The sequence below is a fragment of the Squalius cephalus genome, assembly GCF_949319135.1.
Source record: "Squalius cephalus genome assembly, chromosome: 2".
NCBI classification, from domain to species: domain Eukaryota; kingdom Metazoa; phylum Chordata; class Actinopteri; order Cypriniformes; family Leuciscidae; genus Squalius; species Squalius cephalus.
Genome location: NC_137123.1, coordinates 13,397,769 through 13,421,124, shown reverse-complemented (window position 1 = coordinate 13,421,124; position 23,356 = coordinate 13,397,769). Strand labels below are relative to the sequence as shown.

The window sequence follows — 23,356 nt, the reverse complement described above, 5'->3', positions numbered from 1 at the left end:
GCTGCAAATGTGTTTGACAAACACACTGTCACAGCGGCCAAAAAAACATAAGCTATTCTAAGAGTTAAGAGCCCAACTAATGGAAACACTAATCACTCTTATGGTGACTTTAAATGAAACACATTAGAGTTAAACCTCTGTTAATTCTCAATAAAAACTTCTGTAGACGTCTGACAGAAATAAAGTCAGTCTGGTTAGTAATAAGTGAAGCTGGTAATGCTGTTTGTGGAGTTGTTTAATCCTCCTCTGCTGAGATCTTCACAGATTTAATGTCTTCTTTTCTCTTCAGTTGATTTCATCTGAGGCTGTGTCTGAAGTCAGTTGTAGTTCTTGTGTTTCTGCTCGTCTCTTTTTCTGTTCTCTTCTTTCCTTCAGTGATTCTGCTTGTTAACAGGCTTATTAAGGCTGAGATGACTCCATATTTAATATACACAGACTTTGTGGCTCAGATAAGGTTCAGTTCTGGTTTATTTCTTTGCTCTTGGCTGACATGTGGCATTGCTATGGCCTGCTTGTGGCCCAGATCTGGCAAACAGTAGTGGGCCACACAAGGGCCGTCATTCCACGCTGCATGTGGGCCAGATCCGTATTCCACAAGTGCCAGATGTGGGCCGTATCCGGGCCGAAACAATGTTGCTATCTGGGAACCGTCACGCTGGGAAAAGTGTATCTGACCATGACTGTCTGTCCGAGTTTTGTCGAGAGCAACAATGTTCATTACTAACCATTCAACTCCGGATTGATTCTGGAAATTTCGCTGGGGGAATAAGCATTAAGCACCGGTGTGCAACAATCCGTCCTCTAACTAACGCATGCTCATGTTTTGATTCAGATCGTGCTCGAAGAGGAGGGGCTAGTCGTGCCTCCGTTATCAGTTTGTGAGAGAGAGAGGGAACAAGCAGCGCGCAGCTCTACAATAAAATACAATTTTACCTATATTAAATAGTTAAAAAATCTGAATCAATCCGTGGCGGTCAGCGTTGATATTGTGGCGGGCCGGCACAAATCAATGAATGTATGGAAACCCTGAATACAATCGTTGCTGAGTCTGCAGTCTGAACACTTTACCTCAGGACGTACATTAACTGAATTAATTGAGAATCTCACCTGAAAATCCGGTCATTTCATCCACGCAGCTGATTTCTGTAAATTTGAATCTAAATCTAAATGTATCTTGCAGCACAGGGTGAAGTCAGTATATAGGCTACATTAATGATGCTTTAATACAAATACAATGTAGTAAATTTAATATAAAACTATGTAAATGGCGCTCTGTGGCACGACAGAATCTTGAGCCATAGCTGGCGTGTGTACACTCATAGAAAATAATGTGTTCGAATTTTAAAGACGTGCCGCTGCGCTTCTCGTCCGGTGTGCGAGCCCCTTAAGCCGAAAGCGCATGTGGAGAAATGTTGTTGAATGTGGATTCAGGTGTTGAATGTGGAGAAATGTTGTCATATGAGGCGCTAAAACCATCAAAGCTGCAGAGACATTTGAACAAAACTGGGCTGTTTAATATTGTTTTAAACAGTCAGGTTCATATCAATTACACCTTTACAACAAATTACACTTACAGTATAGGCTATGTAAATTGGGGTGAATGAACATTTCGTATCTATACCACGAATGTTATTTCTCGTGCCATTTATACGGCAAAATTTTTTTGGCGTGCGTATGATAGGCTACGCAGTTTTCTCGTGCATATGATACGCACTGTATGGCGTGCAATACGCACGCACTCCCCACCCTTAATCCTACGCATATGCACGCAAAAAAAATTTTGCCGTATAAATGGCACGAGAAATAACATTAGTAAATTACTAATTTTAGTAAATAACTAGTAAATAACTAAAAAAATAACTTTGTGAAACTTAAAAAGGTTCTCCAGTGACATTAGAACTGCTGCTCATTGGATGTTTTGACATCGCTGAAAAAAATAATAATCAAACTTTCAGACATCCTTGCAGGTCTGCAGTTTACACATTTCATGATGACCCCTAAAAAATCAACAGAGCAGCTGCCACTTTACCAAAGGTTACATTTGCATTTGCAGATCATTTACGGGAAACCTGTCCTCAATTTGACTGACATCAGCAAATGTGTTCTTTCATGATAGACATCTTTATGTGGTTTTCAAGCCTGCCGATCATGAAATGATCTCCATTTGCTGGAGTAACAATGACAAGCTTACAGGAGGAGTCACTAAACCAAGTCTAGTGGACAAATCTGAACTATTGGTCTTTGATTCTGAATGTTTATGTTAAGTAAATTCAGTTACCTGAGAGAAATCAAAGTATCTATGTAGAAAATAAAAATTCAAAAAGGTTATTTTAAACATAGCAATACGTGCTGTTTAATTCAACATGGGTGACCTTAAATACTCCCTTGTGTAATTTCCAGTAAAACAAACTGCAAACAAAAAAGCAAGCAAATAGATAGATAGATAAATAGCAGTTTGGACTTTGAGGGTGACGGAGACGAGTATAAATCTGAGCTGCTGCAGGTCCACACACACACACACACACACACACACAGAGACACGATGGAGGTGAAGCTGCTGTGTCTGACTGTTGTTCTTCTCTCCTCACCCCTCCTCACACTGTGTGACCCGCTGTGAGTATTAAACACACCGTTTGCTCATAGAGTTACTAATAATCAGTTTAAGATTTCAAACGCTGTGATTTGATCTCCTCAGGTTTGTTCTGTCAGCTCCTAATTTGCTGAGAGTGGATTCCTCAGAGAACGTGTTTGTGGAGGCTCAGGATTACTCTGGAGAAAACCTGAACGTGAGGATCACAGTGACGAACTTCCCAAAGAAAGACAGGGATATACTGTCTAAAACAGTGACACTGACTGCAAACAACAATTACCAGATCCTTACAGATATAAAGGTGATGTCACCTTATGTAATTTACAATATGCAAAAAGTATATTTTTGTTTGTAAATTGAAAAATGCGTTTTTCTTTTATTCAAACTTTGCAAAGGGTTAATTTTGTTTTCTATTCTCTAGATCCCAAAAAATGATGATCAGAACTTCTTCTCTGATGATCCTCTGGAGAAGCAGTATGTGTATCTACAAGCTCGGTTTCCATCTCAAATCCTGGAGAAAGTGGTCATGGTCTCATTCCAGTCTGGATATATATTTGTACAGACAGACAAGCCCATCTACACGCCTGCTAGCAGAGGTACGATTATGTGCTGAAACATGACAAAGTGGATTTAAACATGTTACATCATGACATCATTCTGTTTATTATTAACCTGGTGCTGCTTTTATCAGGGCTTTTTATCTGCAGAAAATCAAACCAACTGAACTCATATTTCATTTTTTGCTTGATATCTTTTACAGTCAATCACAGAATTTTCTGTCTGACGCCCAACCTTAAACCACTCAGTACAGAAATCACAGTGGAGATCATGGTACACCTTTTTATAATTGCACAGTTATCACAAACACACACACACACACCCCACACACGCGTACACCCCCCACACACATTCATGACATTTCAGAAATAATGAGCATGTGACTGACGATCTCAGCAAACACAGTGTTAATGCTGATTTCTGTGTTTCTGAAGAATCCACAAGGCATCACAGTTTCATCAGAGAAGATATTTACAAAGAAAGGGATGCAGTCTAGAAGCTACGCTATTCCTGAGGTTGCCAGGTATGTAAAACACTGACAGGACTGAAGCTATTCAGCCTGACTGAACCGACAAAACATTTTTATTGCTTAGTGTCTAGGGCTAGGGCTATATTCACACTGCAAGCCTTGTGATCATGCTCAATTCAAATGTATTGCTCAGATCCAATTTTTTTTGTATAGCTGTTCACTAGGGCTGGGATAAACGATTATTTTTTAAACGATTAATCTAGCGATTATTTTTTCGATGCATCGATTAATCTAACGATTAATTTTTTCAGACTGATTCGATTTCGATTTGATTATCGATTATCTCCCCATTAATTGACTACTAACAATTTATACATGTTGATTTACATATCTGAATGAAAAAACATGAATTCCTTAACATTGCAATATATGTTTATTGCTCTTAAAATTACAAAATAAAAGACTATACAAGTGCAAAGTAATGCATTCTTAGTCAGAGGTAGCATTCAATAAAACCTTAAAGCCTTGAAAACACATAGCTTACTGAAACAAGCTTACTGAACACATAGGGCCTAGCTTACTGAAAAAAAGTTCTTCTTTCAGATGAAAATAACAACAACTTGATGTCTATGGAGGTAGATTTGTGTCTTTATTATTCAATCAAAAAAAAGGTTGCTTCAATCAAAAAATATATTTTCAATCAAAAAAACCCGTTTCAATCAAAGAAAAAAAGTGTTTGAATGCAAAAATATATTTGAGACTCAAAAAAATGCATTTGAACACTATTTTTTTTTGCTTGAAAATGTTTTTTTTGATAGAAGTGAAGGTTTTTTTGTTTGAAGCAACTTTTTTGATTGAAGTATTGTTGTTTTGTGTTTGGGCCATATTATGGGTAGGACATTTGTGTCTTTATAATTCAATCAAAAAAGAAGTTGCTTCAAACAAACAAAACATATTTTCAATAAAAAAATCACTTCAATCAAAAAATAAACCTTTTCAATCATAGAAAAAATGTTTTTGAATGCAAAAAAATATTTGAGATTCAAAAAATTGCACTTGAACACTTTTTTTTTGATTGAAAATGTTTTCTTTGATTGAAGTAATCTTTTTTGTGTTTGGACCATGTTATGGGTAGGACATTTGTGTCTTAATTATTCAATCCCAAAAAAGTTGCTTCAATCAAAAAAAAAACATTTTCAATCAAAAAAAAATAATTTCAATCAAAGAAAAAACTGTTTAAATGCAAAAAAAAAAAAAATCATTTGAAGTGTTTTTTTTTTATTGAACTTTCTTTTTTTTTGAATGAAGTGAAAAAAGTTTTGAAGTCGTTTTTTTTTTAAATCATTTTGACACAAACGTACCGCAGTGGGGGCGGGTGCTTCCCCATTGGTCAGACATGCTTGAGTGACAAGTGTCTACACCAACGACGTCTTTCTGACAAGCAAGTCATGGTCGCCACTCGCCAGCGAGCCAGGAAGCAGTGGTGGAGTTGTTGGTAAGTAGATAAAACCGTATTAAAATGATTGGTGTCACGTTATTAGCCTACTCTGTTTGATATTTCGATTAAACATACAGCTTGCTAACTTAGCTCACGTTGACTAATTTGTGTGATGGTGTTAGATATCTGACGCCTCATATTGTCAGGCAGGCTAGCAGGGTGCGCTAACGGCTAATTGAATTGTTTATTTCACTTAAGTAACGTTACAGAGGCTTGCTATGTGCTTGTGCTATATTGTGTTATAATACGTAACGTCATTAGTGGTCAAACAACAGTCCACAGGCCAACTGTTGCCCACAGCGCTGCCTGTTTAGCAGCAACAGGTCATGCAGAGCCTGAGTCTATCTTCTCACACAGCCCACAGGATTACAGCTATTTGACCGTCCCGCTCTCTCTCTCGCTCACGGGTAGTGGTCTCCCCACCATCACAGTCAAATGCTCGCAGACACAGAGGCAGATGCTGTTATTTTGAGAGCGGGGCTTACATATGCCGTCCCGTACGGAAAATAATGTTGCATACCACCGGTAACATGAATATATATTCCGTTGCTCGGTGCGCAAACTAGCTGTGTCAGGCATTATTTATAAGTAGCCTAATGTCCTGCACAACTCCACATGGAAAACTGGCAGTTCAATGAAGTGATGCTTATTGTCTGACATAGTGTACAAGTAGTTACTAGCTTAAAGTATTGTGCCAATAATGATCCTTCTGGTAAATTTGGCATTCAGTTGAGACACAAAAGCTCTTAGTTTAATGAAAATCCTTGGAAAAGAAGACAAGATGGTTTGTTTAATTAGTATTCATTTATTTATATTTCTAATATCATATAGTATTGTCCTGTCAACCCATTACAAGTCTTGCCTTATTCAGTGTTGATTTATTGACATGTTTATGTAAGATGTTTTATTAGAAGGTGTGTGAGTGAAAGTTGTCTGAAGTTGTATTTTTCTATTTTATTGCAATGCTGATTGATAATGTAGGACTCTGGTCCTGGCTTGGCCTAAGTTTTGGTGTCTCTAGGTGCTGTGCTCTGTAGGCATGACACATTAATTTCTTTATGTGATACTTTATTTTTTGCATCAAATTATTTGAAGTATTGATAAGCAGTATTGATATCGATACAGGTATTGCTGCACTCTCAATTATAACTGCTCAATAGTGTCGTATGGTTACTTTTATTATACAAGCCATCAATTTTGATGGCTTGTTAGTGTAACCGTTAAGCATAATGGCATTAATGCTATATTTATATATATATATATATAAAAATATATATATTCATGTTACCGGTGGTATGCAACATTATTTTCCGTACGGGACGGCATATGTAAGCCCCGCTCTCAAAATAACAGCATCTGCCTCTGTGTCTGCGAGCATTTGACTGTGATGGTGGGGAGACCACTACCCGTGAGCGAGAGAGAGAGCGGGACGGTCAAATAGCTGTAATCCTGTGGGCTGTGTGAGAAGATAGACTCAGGCTCTGCATGACCTGTTGCTGCTAAACAGGCAGCGCTGTGGGCAACAGTTGGCCTGTGGACTGTTGTTTGACCACTAATGACGTTACGTATTATAACACAATATAGCACAAGCACATAGCAAGCCTCTGTAACGTTACTTAAGTGAAATAAACAATTCAATTAGCCGTTAGCGCACCCTGCTAGCCTGCCTGACAATATGAGGCGTCAGATATCTAACACCATCACACAAATTAGTCAACGTGAGCTAAGTTAGCAAGCTGTATGTTTAATCGAAATATCAAACAGAGTAGGCTAATAACGTGACACCAATCATTTTAATACGGTTTTATCTACTTACCAACAACTCCACCACTGCTTCCTGGCTCGCTGGCGAGTGGCGACCATGACTTGCTTGTCAGAAAGACGTCGTTGGTGTAGACACTTGTCACTCAAGCATGTCTGACCAATGGGGAAGCACCCGCCCCCACTGCGGTACGTTTGTGTCAAAATGATTTAAAAAAAAAACGACTTCAAAACTTTTTTCACTTCATTCAAAAAAAAAGAAAGTTCAATAAAAAAAAAACACTTCAAATGATTTTTTTTTTTTTTGCATTTAAACAGTTTTTTCTTTGATTGAAATTATTTTTTTTTGATTGAAAATGTTTTTTTTTTGATTGAAGCAACTTTTTTGGGATTGAATAATTAAGACACAAATGTCCTACCCATAACATGGTCCAAACACAAAAAAGATTACTTCAATCAAAGAAAACATTTTCAATCAAAAAAAAAGTGTTCAAGTGCAATTTTTTGAATCTCAAATATTTTTTTGCATTCAAAAACATTTTTTCTATGATTGAAAAGGTTTATTTTTTGATTGAAGTGATTTTTTTATTGAAAATATGTTTTGTTTGTTTGAAGCAACTTCTTTTTTGATTGAATTATAAAGACACAAATGTCCTACCCATAATATGGCCCAAACACAAAACAACAATACTTCAATCAAAAAAGTTGCTTCAAACAAAAAAACCTTCACTTCTATCAAAAAAAACATTTTCAAGCAAAAAAAAATAGTGTTCAAATGCATTTTTTTGAGTCTCAAATATATTTTTGCATTCAAACACTTTTTTTCTTTGATTGAAACGGGTTTTTTTGATTGAAAATATATTTTTTGATTGAAGCAACCTTTTTTTTGATTGAATAATAAAGACACAAATCTACCTCCATAGATGTCTAGCATTCAATAAAAAAAATAAAAAAGGTCACCCAAAATACTTGTTTAGAGCAATTGAAAGAATACAGTAACCAATGTAAACTTGAGGGCTTTAAGCTAATACAGAGAGTGCTTTTCCAACAAAAAATAAATAAAAATTAACAGTGGGAGCCAGCAGCCTGTCATGGAGAAAAAAAAAAATCTCTGAATGCTCCACGTGAAACTTTGGTGTTCCACCCTTTTTCTATCGTGTCTTTAATTAATATGCACGAGGGAGAGAGAGAGCAAGCAGCGCTCGTGTTGTTTGAAGACTGTGAGTGCCCGCGCGCAGCCGGGGCTCTCTCTCGTACGCGCCCTGTCAGGCGCAGCAGTCATTCTATTCTGCATCACTCACCGATCAAATAAGGCTTTGACAGCCGCCAAAAAAAAGATCAATGCAGAAAAACCCCTGGATTGGTTATATAACGTTGGACAGAATGTTGATCCGGCCATCGCGTATATTCAGCGCACATAAGGTAAACGTTTTGCAAACGTTTTTTAGAGAAATAAAAACAGGTCGACGAATCGATGCGCATATTTTGCGTCGACGTATTTTTTGCGTCGACGTCATCGATGACCTCGACGCGTTGTCCCAGCCCTACTGTTCACATTGTTCTTTTAAATGTGGCCAATATCAGACTCCAGTGCGAAAAGATCATGATCCTTACCTGAATCGCATGCGCAAAAGAACGATAAAAAGATGGCATGAAGAAAACACAGAGAACATTAAATTAATTGATTATGCTTGTATTATAGTGAGAAACCAGTGAAGTTTTTAAACATATGATACATACGAGCCCTTGTGTTTTGCTTGTCTATACGACAATTCACCATGACGTCACAACAGTAATAGACGTTCTTCCGGGTGGCAAAAGCCGAAGCGTTCCTATGACAACGCTAGTAAATTGCTTGGAAAGGAGGCCCACCGTCGACAGTAAAAATGTAATAAAAATAAAAAATTTAATTAAAAATAATGCATTTTTTAATCATAATAACAACTGTGTTTAATGATATAAGTAAAAAATATAATAAATATGTAATATAGTAGGCCTACACATAATTAGCAAAATACTCTCTATAGCTCTTTTTTTCTAGCCAAAATAACGTGCTATATAGCCTATCATGGTCATTAAATGGCTTTCCTGAGGTAAATGTTATGTGACAATTGTTCTCCAGCTGTTATATCGACCTTTGCGCGGTTGAAAAACACTGATTGGTCGATATTATGTATGAGGAATATACATTTAGGTAAGTTGCGTGAGAAAATGGATGTGTAGTGAGAGCGTGTGAAAAGTGACAATTGTATGAGGCGCCATGGATTTAAATCAAACTTCGCTTATCAATACATACAACACAATACAATTATAAATTACTCGCATATACATTTATTGGATGTTCAAAATACATATATGAAATACTCGTGCACACTAATATGAAATCCATACCAATACATATTATGTTAGTAATGAATGCTTGTGAATAACTTGCATATAGGCTACATATAAACTTGACGCACGCATACACCTATAAATACTTATAAACTTCCATGCATATACACCTATAAACACTCGTCTCGCACATACATATAGACTCGCAGCACGCAGACACACTATAAACACTCGCACATACATATAAACTCGATGCGCATACACATCCATAAAACACTCGCGCATACAAAATAAAACGTGGATGCACGCTTTAGTTGTGTAGGCTATGCGAGTATTTATAGGTGTATGCGTGCGTCAAGTTTATATGCAATATTCACAAGTGTATGCATTCATTACTAACATTGGTATGAATTTCATATTAGTGTGCACGTGTATTTCATATGTATTTTGAACATCCAATAGTATAGCCTACATGTATATGCGGGTAATTTATAGGTGTATATGCACGTGTGTTATGTATGTATTGATAAGCTAAGTTTGATTTAAATCCTACGTGGCGCCTCATACAATTGCGTGAGTCTCACGGTCAGTCGCTATAACCTCCTCACCCACAGGAAATCGATAAAACCCTACACATTTTGCTGTATATCTGGCAGCGCAACCCCAAACACAACACGTTTTCATCATCGTTTCAACTTTGATCAACAACGTTTTTAACTACACTGTTAGACCTTACCGGGTTATTTTACAGTAAAATACTGGCAACACTGTTGCCAGTAATTTACTGTTAATTGTGCAGTTCTTTACTGTAAAAATGCACTAAAACTCGAGTTAACTAATTTCACTTGCAGAAACCGACTGCCTTAAATTGACCAACTGTCATTTAAATGTATTAACTAAAATTTATAATGCATTAATAACGTGAGCAAAGTATTACTGTGAACTTATTTCATTTGAAACCACAACAAAACTTTTGTAAATAAAGAGATTTCCACTGGACCAACAACTACACAGTCACCGCCTGTTAAATAAAGCAACATGCAGCAAATCATCAATGTGTGTAGATCTTCTCCTGGACTGAAGCACAGGCTCCACTCTTCTGCACAATGGTGACCCACAAAATACATTTTACAGTAAACTACTGGCAACAGTGTTGCCAGTATATACCTGTTTTTTAACTTAGTTTATTACTGTTAAAATACATTTTGTGGGTGTGTCTTTTTATCTTACACTGTTAACCCTTTCAACCCCACAGGGAAATCCACACTACAAAGAGTAAAAGTAACATTGACGCAGTGTTGCAGTGAGATAATTAAGGGAATATGTAAGTGATTGTTGAGCATTAGTGATGAACACCTGCTGTTAGAACAGAAAATAGAGAAACACAAGAAATACAACTGACTTCCAGCCATTACACATTATTACACTTATTATTAACCAGTATGACTTTATTTCATACATCTACAGAAGTTGTTATTAAGATGTTTAATTGAAAATGTTTGGTTTGAAGTTACCATTATAGAGATCAGTGCTTGCTTTAGTTGGGATGCTGATGCTAAAACATTAGTGTTTCTTTTGCTGCTTGAGCTGTGTTGTTGCAAGTCACACTTGTGCACACACACAGTTTATGAATGATTGCGGTTATAATGATTATGATGACAAAATCATCATATTGCCTGTTCATTCACTAAGGAATTCATCCTCAATTAAAAGTGTTACATTACCACCACTGTGAAACCACAACAATAAATTACAATGATTTATTTTTTTAACACATCGTGCATAACCAGAGAAACAGAGCTACACTGTCTTTTAGAAACACAGAGATATCACAATTGACCCTTCGCTAAGCCCCGCCCTCCTTAGTTACTGTTGCTACGCCTGTCAAGCTTTTGCGCCTGGCACGTCTATTACAGTATGTATGCACTGGTTTCAGACATTCCTAAGGAGGTAATTAGTCATTTTTGGCGAACAGGTGAAAATATGAGAGAGCAAGACTGCAGTATGAATTTGAGGGCTATATCCACGACATAATATGCAAACGATTAGAGAATAATTTCATCAAAATTGAAGCTAAAGCATAACGTTAGGTCCCAGCGCAAGCAGCAGCGCCTCATACGCTGATCATTCAAATGGGAAACACAAATTTGAGGAACAGCTTTGTGCATGCACAGCAGGGTAAGTGAAATTTGGAAATATTCTAATATTTATAAAACAAACAGCTTATCCATAAGTATTGTGGAATAAACACAAGACATTAGCCTGATCACTTTGCAATGATAACATTCTCCCGCTTATATTTTTAGCGCGCCAGGCTAACGTTACTGCTCACACGTCGTGGGTCACATAAGTGACTAACTTACTGTTATGAACTTAAGTTTGCATACCAAACTTTTCCTTGGAGATCTCCGGCAAGCCCCCCTCCTTTTACTAACTACCATTTACTTTTACTAGAACTAACATCGGGAGAGTCGCGATCGGATTCGTTTCTGGTTTGGCCGTCGATTAACAAAATGCTGAAATATATTTTTAAGTAAGTTAACGTTAAGTTATGTCAGTGAGCCTCCGTCTCACTAAAAGGCATTTAATCACACTGCTTGATCCACGAGCTGGACAATAACTTATTCTAGAGCTGCTATAAAGCCAAAACACTTTACTTTTAATTTCCTATTATCAATGTAAAGCTGCTTTGGAACAATGTACATTGTTAAAAGCGCTATATAAATGAAGATGACCCCCGGCATTTCTCCCCTTGGGTTTTAGCTTTCGGGAAGGGAACAAAATCCACCATCCCGTCCAAACTTTTAGGATACCGGGTATCAGATTTGCACAATCCATACGCTCAACGCTTCGGCATGTCTCTCTCGCTCGAAAGCTTGCCAGACCTCCCGCGCGTAGTTACGGTTGCTAAGCCACGATTGGCCAGTGGAGGTTTTCGGGCGTGGCTTAGCGAAGGGTCAATTTAGCACATGAATCTCAACATAGGTGGCAATATATATTTTTTTATTCATGCAGCAGTGCATGCTGGGAGTTTTATATTATCCTGGAACCCAGCATGCATTGCGACATGAAACTTTTGATTGTCACCATTGTTGAGATTCATGTGCTGATTGTTGATGTCTGTGTGTGTCTGAGTCAAGCAGGAGTTTTTTAATGCACTATATCAGGGGTCTTCAACTAAAATTGCTTGAGGTCCAGTAAATGAACCCTCCTCACCAGCCGAGGTCCGGACAATTATATACCTAAAAATTGATGGGTTTTACCAGACTAAAGAAATGAGTGTAGATAACTTTTTTTTTATTGAACAAAATATAATGTTATGGATAAACATATGTCTTTTCATATGTATAAGCAGCCATAAGTAATCCTTCACAAAACTGATCTAATTTTAATGCTGTTCTGTTATGTCCTTTAAGTTGATTTGGTACAAAATATCTGAATTCAACCAGTAACAATGTCTGACAAAAATATGATAAAGGAAACTGTGCAAAATGCCTTCATCTCTAAATGTGCACTAAACATACATTAATTTCAACATTAACAACTTAAAAGGAAAACTAAAGTGCTTTTTTTCGGCTGAACTGAGATTAACAATCACAAGCAACGCAAACCTCCTTGTATTGTCTCTACTTACCTAAATGTATCTAATGTTGATAATCAGCAATATCATTCAGAAACACATGCAAAAAATAGTGCCACCAGTGTTGGAAAAATTAAAAAGTGCAAGAAACCCTTTATCTCTTATTTTGTACAGTCCATAAAAATGTAAATAACCTCTTATGAAATTTAAATAAAATTGTCTAAAATTCACTGTATTCTCAGTGAACACTCATATGCTCGATGTTGGGCGGCGAATGAGTGAGAGAGGACGACCCGTGTAGATCGCTCATACTGGGCTTTGAGCTCATTTATTTTCTGCGCCCTTACCTCGGACTGCTGAGGATAAGTTTCTTCTAATAAGTGTCTATGTTTAGCTTCGTAATGACATTTAATGTTTCCACTTTGAACAACCGCGACAGACTCGGAGCAAATGAGACACACGGGCCTTGTAACGTTAACAGTTACAGCTCGATGCAGGAAGAATAAATGCGTATTTTCCCACCAATTATCTCGGAAAACTCGGTTTTCAGCGTCAACTTTACTAATTTTTGAAAATGCCATTGTTTTTCACTCACTGAAAGTTTTATCTCTCTGCGTTTTTCACTCGCTGAAAGTTTCATCTGTCTGCGCGCTCTCTGCTCTCTTCATTGCACGCAATGACTGCGCGTCTGAACGTAGCAACAGTGAGCATAGTAACTGTAGTAGCAACCAGTTGCGCTGTTGGACCCAAACGGCTCTACTGAGCTGACTTTGATGTGCCTGATATAAATGTGTTTTTATTAGAAAATAGCGGCATTTATTTATTTCATTATGTCAAAAGGCTTCGCGGTCCGTATGGACGCATTTTGCGGTCCGGATTCGGACCGGAGTCCGCCAGTTGGTGACCCCTGCACTATATGATTACAATATTCTTCAGAAGACCTTATTACAGAAGTATTGATTTTATGTTGTAGATTTACAGATATATGCTATATATGAAATACCCATAAATTCAAAGAATAAATACTTAAAAGATCAGAGAATCAGACATGTCCAGGATGATTGTGACATTATCACAAAAGCCAAAAACACCTGATCATCTTCCACTTAACACTTTCTTGCCATAACAAATGTGTTTTATAAACTCACAGTTATAGCAGTTAGAGAGAGATAAATGGTAAGAAGTCAAGGGACAAGAGACCAACTAAAGCAAATACTGATCTCCATCATGGTGACAACAAACTTTATTATTAACTATATCTCTGTTAATTCTCAACAAGAACTTTTGTACATGTATGAAAGAAATAATCGTAAACTGGTTTCACACTCAGTGTGGCTGGAAGTCAGTTGTAGTTTTTGTGTTTCTCTTTTTTCTGTTCTTGTTTCTCTGTCCTTCAGTGATTCTTCTTATCAGGTGTTCATCATTGTCTCAATTCACTCACTTCTTTACATTCACTTTGTCAAGGGGACTTTATTAGTGAACTAATGTAGGGAATAGTGAATAAGGGTATAGGGTGTGATTGGGAAAACAGCCTCTGAGTGTCGATTTTGAGCACTGTTAATTTACAGTATATTCCTGTAGGCTAGTTTTGTTTTCTACGGTATATTACTGTTTTAATGGAAAATGGTATGATATTGTCAGAATTTGGCCTTTTTTTACAGCAAGGGTTAACAGTGTATGTAACTGTTGCAGTCGCCAGCTGGATCTCTTCAGTTAGTCAGTGGAAGCCGCTCGCGTTCTGCCACCCGGAAGTTACTCGGCGCCTATTGTTTACAAACATTCTAAAAAAGGCCTATAGAGTTGTCACTGTTACATGAGTTCTGACAATCACTGTCCTTCACTGACTTTCACAGTGTCGGCTCCAGGACTTTGTCTTGGGGGTGCTAAGGGGGGGCTGTACAGTTCAAAGGGTGTGCTGAGAATAAACAATCTCTAATGAAAAAAAAATTTTATACTTTATTGTATTAGAAATATATTCCCTTTTTCAATGGTACATTGCAAATATACACAGCAAAAACTCTGGGAGTGTATATGAGTCCACACTCAAGAGTGTAAAGTGTTAAAATATGAGTGTTAAATTAACACTCAAGAGTGTTAAAGTTAATGAGATAATTAAGTGATTAATTGAGTGATGATTGAGCATTATTGAAGACACCTGATGTTAACAAGCAGAATCACTGAAGGAGAAAATCACAAATTGTAAGCCACCGTTATGGAGATCGGTGTTTGCTTTAGTTGGGCTCTTGACCCTTATATGTTTACTTTAAACTTTGCTTGTCTGCTGTTATTGATTTATAACAGTCAGATGAACAAAGATACAATGTGATCTGATGGTGTTGGTTATGTTTTGACGTAATCATGTTGTGATCCGAAAAACGAAACTTAAGATAGTTTGGTTTAACTGGTTAATTACAGCACCTCTGTGATTCTACAGCATATGATTTTCAGCATTTTTCATGTAATCCAAAATATTTAATAAACATTGTTCTGATCAAAAGACTTTCAAATGGATTAATTTAGAAACACAGACATCAATAATCAGCCTGTGAATCTCAACAATGGTGACAATAATAAAGCATGTTGCAGTGGCTGCCACCAATCACAACTCATTAATGGCTCCCATCATGCATTGCGGTATGAATAAATTATGATCTGAATTGTCTATGTCAGTGGTTCCCAAACCTGTCCTAGAGTACCCCCAACACTGGACATTTTCTTTGTCTCCCTAATCAAACACACCTGATTCAACTCATCAGCTCATTATCACAGGGTTAATGAGCTGATGAGTTGAATCTGGTGTGTTTTATTTGAGAAACAAAGAAAACGTGCAGTGTTGGGGGTACTCTAGGACAGGTTTGGAAACCACTGGGCTTTGTAATTTACTTTTCCTAATTGAATATTCTGCTCGTCACCATTGTTGAGATGCATAGACTGAATCTTGACGTCTGCGTGTGCCTAAAAGAAAGTTTTTTTTGTTTTTTTTTTCAAAACAACTTTTAAGAAATCCTTTGTATTATATCTAAAATTCTGGATATTTATGCAGAATCACAGTTATGCTGTAATCAACAATATAAATCTACGTCTGAAATAAGGATCTTAATGAGTTCAGTGATCAAGTTCAAATGATGAATGTCATAATATAACCAACACCATCAGATCACATTTTTTCTTTCTTCATCTGACAGTTATAACTCAGATACAGCAGCCAAACAAAATCTAAATTAAACATATAAGGGTCAAGAGCCCAACTAAAGCAAACACCGATCTCCATAACGGTAACTTACAATTTGTGATTTTCTCCTTCAGTGATTCTGCTTGTTAACATCAGGTGTCTTCAATAATGCTCAATCATCACTAAATTAATCACTTAATTATCTCATTAACTTTAACACTCTTGAGTGTTAAGAGAGACTCCATGAACTGAACGGAGTGTGTCAGATAAGAGAGACATACAAAATGTGCAGAGCAACAGGTCCCGAGGACTGGAGTTGAGAACCACTGTAGTAAAACAAACAAACAAACAAAAAAACATCTTAAGATATATTATAAGTATATTAGCATCATTCTTTTACCTATTTTCACAATACAACTTTTAACACACTTTAAAATAATTGTACTTTAGTATATTTTCTAAAAATATATTTGAAGTGAAAATTCAGTTTGTTTGCACTTACTTAGAAACATATTTTAGGTATATTTTAACTGTGTGCTGAAAATGATCATTGTAATGCATTGAAGCATACTTTCAAAATACATTAGTATACAATAGTATATTGTACAAAGTATAGCTAAGTAATATTTGTTTATTAATGTGCATTTGTTATTGAATACAAAGTGTGCAATTTGTTGTATTTGGAATAAGCCAAAGATATTACTGAGCATATATATATTTACTCAAATATAATATGGTATATTGCTTGTATGTTTTGAAGACACTCGTAATTAATTTGTAATGTACTTGTAACACAAATATAGTACACTTTAATATCACTAATCAAGCATGTGATTAGTCATGGTCTAAACAGGCATTTACTTCAGAAATGAAACATTCCATAAAACATCATTATCTAAACCTCTGTTCAATCTCAATAAAACTTTAATATACGTATGACAGAAATAAAGTCAAACTGGTAAAATAATAAGTGTAATAATGTGTAATGGCCCGAAGTCAGTAGTTCTTGTGTTTCTTTTTTTTCTGTTTTTTCTCTTTCCGTCAGTGATTCTGCTTGTTATCATCAGGACTGTCACCACTAATGGCCAATCATCACTTAATTAATCACTTAATTATTGCATTAACTTCAACACTGCTTCAGTGTTAATTTTAACACCCTGTAGTGTGGACACATATGTACACTGAGGAGTGTTAATTTAACACTGGGGATTTTGCTGTGTACTTTGTGGATTTTTATAAAGTAGGGTGGTTGTGTTCATACACTGCAAACACACATTTATGTTCAAACGTCATGTAAAAGTGAATTTTGCATAATAGGTGCCCTTTAAATAATTTAATATCTCTTTATTCAAAACCTTCTATTTAAAACATTAATCTCATAACATTGTTATCATGAATTTAAATGCATTCGTGCCACTACTGAGCCACATTAAACAGTCTATAAATATAGCCTAAATGCCACCTTTTTACTCTTCTAATCTATGCCACCTCTTCAGTGGAAAGTGGGAACTTTCTTGGTAACTTCTTCCTGATTGTGTATTATTATTTTAACTCAATTTATAAATATAAATTTATGAATTTGACATAAAAGATTTCACATTTTATAATGTTAGAAAAATGCCCTTACAAAGGTGCCCTGATGGCAAATCATTTTAAGGACTCAAATATCGCCTCATAATGGGAAGGTTGATGTCTGTCATTGGTCAGAAGGTGTTTCTAAATTTTCCTAAAAGAAATGTAAGCCTAGAGCCTTGTTTATAGATATCTGGTTTTGACTTGGTGTGTGCCTAAGTTGATGTTATTATCAGAGATTTTAAGGGATGGTTGCTAGGTGATTTTGTTTTGTAAACTTCAGAAAACTTTAACTCGATTTTCCCCAACATTGACTTTGCTGATTCTATCGACTTCTAACCGGTGTAGCTCAGTAATTGATTTGTCCGATTTCAAGTTTGAGGGTTTTCTTTAATGGAAAATGTGAAAATAACAAGAACTAATGTTTGAAAATGTATTCATTCGGACTCATTTTGCTAGCTCAGGTCACAATTTATGAGAAAAAAATATCACCCTGTTCATGGTGTTATCATCGTTTTAATTTCATAAAAATGGTTTCTCTATGTTTCAGTACTGGGATCTGGAAGGTTGTCACTCGGTACACAAACACTCCTCAGAAGACGTTTACTGCAGACTTTGAGGTCAAAGAATATGGTAAGATGTGTGTCAACAAAATGTGTTTTGTGTATGAATAACAAATGAAAAATATTTTTCAAGACAACTGAGTGTGCCAAAGGGGGTATAAGCTCATGTGTAGTATTCATTGGTTCTCATTGGATATATGAGAGAATGAAACTACAAAATATTTCAAGGCACTCCTGAGGATACAGAGGAAGGCTGTGTTAAAACGAAACACTTTAAGAAAAATTTATGATTTAGCAATTTATTAAAGGCCTTTTACGCTTAACCATGCGAGTGCCTTGGAAGTTTTGTTGTTTCAAAAATATTTATTTATTTGTGTCTTTTCTCTGGTTTGGTTTATAGTGCTTCCAACATTTGAAGTGAAATTAAAACCCAGTAAGTCATTCTTCTATGTGAGTGACGAGAGCCTGACAGTCGACATTGAAGCCAAGTAAGACAACACACATTTTCTTATAATATATATGGCTCACTGTATGAATGAATCTATAATGTGTAAACATATTGATATAAAATAGATTTGTATGTAATTCTTTAAGGACCACTTCTGTGACAATTAGCATAAAGTTTGAATTGGTGGTATAGAAGCAACATTAATGATATATGTAACACATCAATATCCCACATAGCAACATTGTTTCGGCCCAGATCTGGCCATATAATTATTGTATGTTTTGGCCGCTGTGACAGTGAGTTTGTCAAACACATTTGCAGCAGCAAAATAAGCTAAAGTGAAATGAGATCAGGTGATGATGGTTACCTGTTGATGGTTTTATAATCATCATGAAATAGACTGTTATATTGTTCGATTGTTATAATATTGCTGGATCTCATTCTGCAGTAACAGAGTTTGTAATATGAATTTATTAATGGAACAACATAATTGTTAGATTCAAAAAACATCAGTGGATCAGTATATTTCATGATGGTTATATGAATAATCATTATAAATCATCAACAGGTAACCCTCATCACCTGATCTCATTTGACTTTAGCTTTCTTTGCTGCTGCAAATGTGTTTGACAAACACACTGTCACAGCGGCCAAAAAAGACAAAAGATATAATAAGAGTTAAGAGCCCAACTAATGGAAACACTAATCACTGTTATGGTGATTTCAAATGAAACACATTAGAGTTAAACCTCTGTTAATTCTCAATAAAAACTTCTGTAGACGTCTGCCAGAAATAAAGTCAGTCTGGTTAGTAATAAGTGAAGCTGGTAATGCTGTTTGTGGAGTTGTTTAATCCTCCTCTGATGAGATCTTCACAGATTTAATGCAGGGTTTTTCCTACATTGAAAATTTTTTGGCGGCCGCCAAAACGATTTTTTGTCTCGCCAAAGCCTTAATTGATCTGTAATTGGGTTTTGTGAGTGAAGCAGCTACTGACGGAGTGACGGAGAGAACGATCACAGCGCCCCACCCCAGCGCGGGCACTCTCCGTCTTCAGTTCTGTCTTTGCTCTCTCCCTCGCATCAAAGTCAACTGATCCTAAAGGTCGGAAGACCGAATCCATGTTTCACATGGTGCATTCGGAGAATATTTTTGCTGAATTAGCGCTGGTTGTGAATTGCAAGTCAAAAAAAGTTGCCTTATCTTCTCTTACAAATTGTGACAAGCATTCCGCACATGCAGCTGACATAACTTTAAATAAATGCAAAAAAAATAAAAAACAAGTGGGGAAGTGGGTTTGAAGTGGGGGTTATTTGTGTATGTTGACAAATCTTTTGTGATGTCCTAACAGCCAGGATTCCCACACAACACGTCTGCTAAAGTCCGATTCGCGACCTATTGACTCCTTTTGAGCCGATTCATTATAATGAATGGTTAAAGCAATTGGTCTGCCCGTCAGTGTCTGAATCGGTGTATAACAAATCATTACTGAGAAGAACATACACATCTGAAATAGGGGTGGGAGAAAAAAAATCGATTCTTAGATGCATCGCGATGCGGACGTGGACGATTCTGAATCGATTCACAAATGTCAAAAAATCGATTCTCTAAAAAATGTTTTTTTTTTTTTTTTCTAATAACGTAATATAGACGGAACGCAAAAGGCGGAACTCTAGCGGGCGTGCAGTCTGTGCCGCGCACATAACAGACTCGCGCACTTAACAGACGCATGATGGCTGAGCGCCTAATTCGAACGGCACCCTCTTCGTTAAAAGCTAGCGTATGGAAAATTGTCAATTTCATTGTTACCTATTTAGTATTTTTTGTATGAAAGCTGCTTTCAGTAGCCTATTTAGTTTTCACATCGATATACTGTAAACCGATCTGTTATACGTACGTTGTACTGCCCTGCAATATGTGCAATGCCAGTCACAAAAAGTTACATTTTGACTGTGCTCTCTGCAGATGTTCATTCACTTTTTTTGTTTAAGCTGTTTTTGATTGTGGTATACACTGTTAGACCTTACCGGGTTTTTTTTACAGTAAAATACTGGCAACACTGTTGCCAGTAATTTAATGTTAATTGTACAGTTCTTTACTGTAATCTACAGTATGTTACTGTAAAAGTGCACTAAAACTCGAGTTAACTAATTTCACTTACAGAAACCGACTGCCTTAAATTGACCAACTGTAATTTAAATGTATTAACTAAAATGTATAAAGCATTACTAACATGAGCAAAGTATTACTGTGAACTTCTTTCATTTGAAACCACAACAAATCTTTTGTAAATAAAGAGATTTCCACTGGACCAACAACTACACAGTCACCGCCTGTTAAATAAAGCAACATGCAGCAAATCATCAATGTTTGTAGATCTTCTCCTGGACTGAAGCACAGGCTCCACTCTTCTGCACAATGGTGACCCAAAAAACAAGATTTTACAGTAAACTACTGGCAACAGTGAGATAATTAAGGGAATATGTAAGTGATTGTTGAGCATTAGTGATAAACACCTGCTGTTAGAACAGAAAATAGAGAAACACAAGACCTACAACTGACTTCCAGCCATTACACATTATTACACTTATTATTAACCAGTATGACTTTATTTCTGTCATACATCTACAAAAGTTGTTATTAAGATGTTTAATTGAAAATGTTTGGTTTGAAGTTACCATTATAGAGATCAGTGCTTGCTTTAGTTGGGATGCTGATGCTAAAACATTAGTTTTTCTTTTGCTGCTTGAGCTGTTTTTGTGCAAGTCACACTTGTGCACACACACAGTTTATGAATGATTGTAGTTATAATGATTATGATGACGAAATCATCATATTGTCTGTTCATTCACTAAGGAAATTCATTCTCACTTGTTCAGAGTTTAACCCTCAATCAAAAGTGTTTCATTAGCACCACTGTGAAACCACAGCAATAAATTACAATGACTCATTTTTTTAACACATCATGCATAACCAGAGAAACAGAGCTACACTGTCTTTTAGAAACACAGAGATATCACAATTTAGCACATGAATCTCAACAATGGTGGCAATATATATATATATTTTTTATTCATGCAGCAGTGCATGCTGGGAGTTTTATATTATCCTGGAACCCAGCATGCATTGCGACATGAAACTTTTGATTGTCACCATTGTTGAGATTCATGTGCTGATTGTTGATGTCTGTGTGTGTCCAGGATAAGCAGGAGTTCAAAATGTTTTAAAGCACTATATGATTTTGATATTCTTCAGAAGACCTGATTACAGAAATATTGATTTCATGTTGTGGATTCACAGATATATGCTAAATATGAAATACCCATAAATTCAAATAATATATGCAGGAAAGATCAGAGAATCAGACATGTCCAGGATGATTGTGACATCATCACAAAATCCAAAAACACCTGATCATCTTCCTCTTGTCTTTTTCTTGCCATAACAAATGTGTTTTATAAACTCACTGTTACAGCAGTCAGAGAGAAATTAAAAGTCAAGAAATTGAAGTCAAGGGACAAGAGACCAACTAAAGCAAATACTGATCTCCATCATGGTGACAACAAACTTTATTATTAACTAAATCTCTGTTAATTCTCAACAAGAACTTTTGTACATGTATGAAAGAAATAATCGTAAACTGGTTTCACACTCAGTGGCTGGAAGTCAGTTGTAGTTCTTGTGTTTCTCTTTTTTCTGTTCTTGTTTCTCTGTCCTTCAGTGATTCTGCTTATCAGGTGTTCATCAGTTTCTCAATTCACTCACTTCTTTTCATTCACTCTGTCAAGGGGACTATATTAGTGAACTAATGTAGGGAACAGTGAATGAGGGTATAGGGTGTGACTGGGAAAAGCAGAGGTGGGAGTAAGTCACTAAATTCAAGTCTCAAGTCAAGTCCAAGTCTTAACATTGCAAGTCAAAGTCAAGCCAAGTCATTCTGTTGTAAGGGTCAAGTCAAATCAAGTCAAGTCAAGTCAAGTCATACTCTTTGTCAAGTCAAGTCAAGTCGCAACTTAGTCATCAAGTCATACCAAGTCACACACAGGCTCGTTTTACACATTTTTTAACTCTGGGACTTTTATTTCTTATTTAGACACAGAGGGCTGATGGGTAAAAAAAAAAATAAAAAAAAAATAAAATTTTTACTTTAATAAAAGAATTAATAAAACTTTTCCCATCTTGTGCTAGCCCTACATAGTTATTTTGCTGTGATGTCCTCTATGAAAGTGTAAACGAAACAAAAACATTAAAAATGTCAATTTAATCCAATTAGGCCAACGTGAACACACTCAAAAAACAAAACAAAAAAACAAATTTTCTAAACATAAGATTTATGTATTTAAATTGCATATAGAATTTCCATCCATTACATAGTTTTAACATAAACCAATTAATAATCTGAATGTAATTCATATTTTTAAGTCATATATAAATGAAACAGATAAGATTTATGTAATTGTATTAATAAACTGAATGTGATTCATATATGTCAGTCGTATGTAAATGAAACGGGTAAGATTTATGTAATAGTACACAGAAAAACGCCCATGTTAAATTAACACTTCTCAGTGTTCATATGTGTGCACACTACAGAGTTAAAGTACCATTGAAGCAGTGTTGAAGTTAATGAGATAATTAAGTGGTGATTGAGCATTAATTATGAACACCTGCTGTTAACAAGCAGAATCACTGAAGAACAGAGAAACACAAGAACTACAACTGACTTCAGACACAGCCTTAGATGAAATCAACTGAAGAGAAAAGAAGACATTAAATCTGTGAAGATCTCAGCAGAGGAGGATTAAACAACT

General features: G+C 36.1%; 1 protein-coding gene across 2 annotated transcripts in view; it reads left to right on the top strand.

Moving 5' to 3' along the window:
- Positions 1–2,470: 2,470 nt before the first annotated feature.
- LOC307152096 (complement C3-like) overlaps positions 2,471–23,356 on the top strand; it is a 138,145-nt gene continuing 117,259 nt past the window's right edge. Inside the window, exons 1-7 of one of the 2 annotated variants that reach the window (XM_079860482.1) lie at positions 2,471–2,613; positions 2,696–2,891; positions 3,012–3,186; positions 3,351–3,421; positions 3,583–3,671; positions 18,085–18,167; positions 18,498–18,585. In XM_079860482.1, the coding sequence (XP_079716608.1) occupies positions 2,543–2,613; positions 2,696–2,891; positions 3,012–3,186; positions 3,351–3,421; positions 3,583–3,671; positions 18,085–18,167; positions 18,498–18,585 (773 nt within the window). In that variant the 5' untranslated portion in view covers positions 2,471–2,542. The remainder of the gene's footprint in view (positions 2,614–2,695; positions 2,892–3,011; positions 3,187–3,350; positions 3,422–3,582; positions 3,672–18,084; positions 18,168–18,497; positions 18,586–23,356) is intronic. The other variant, XM_079860481.1, reaches the window with a different exon arrangement.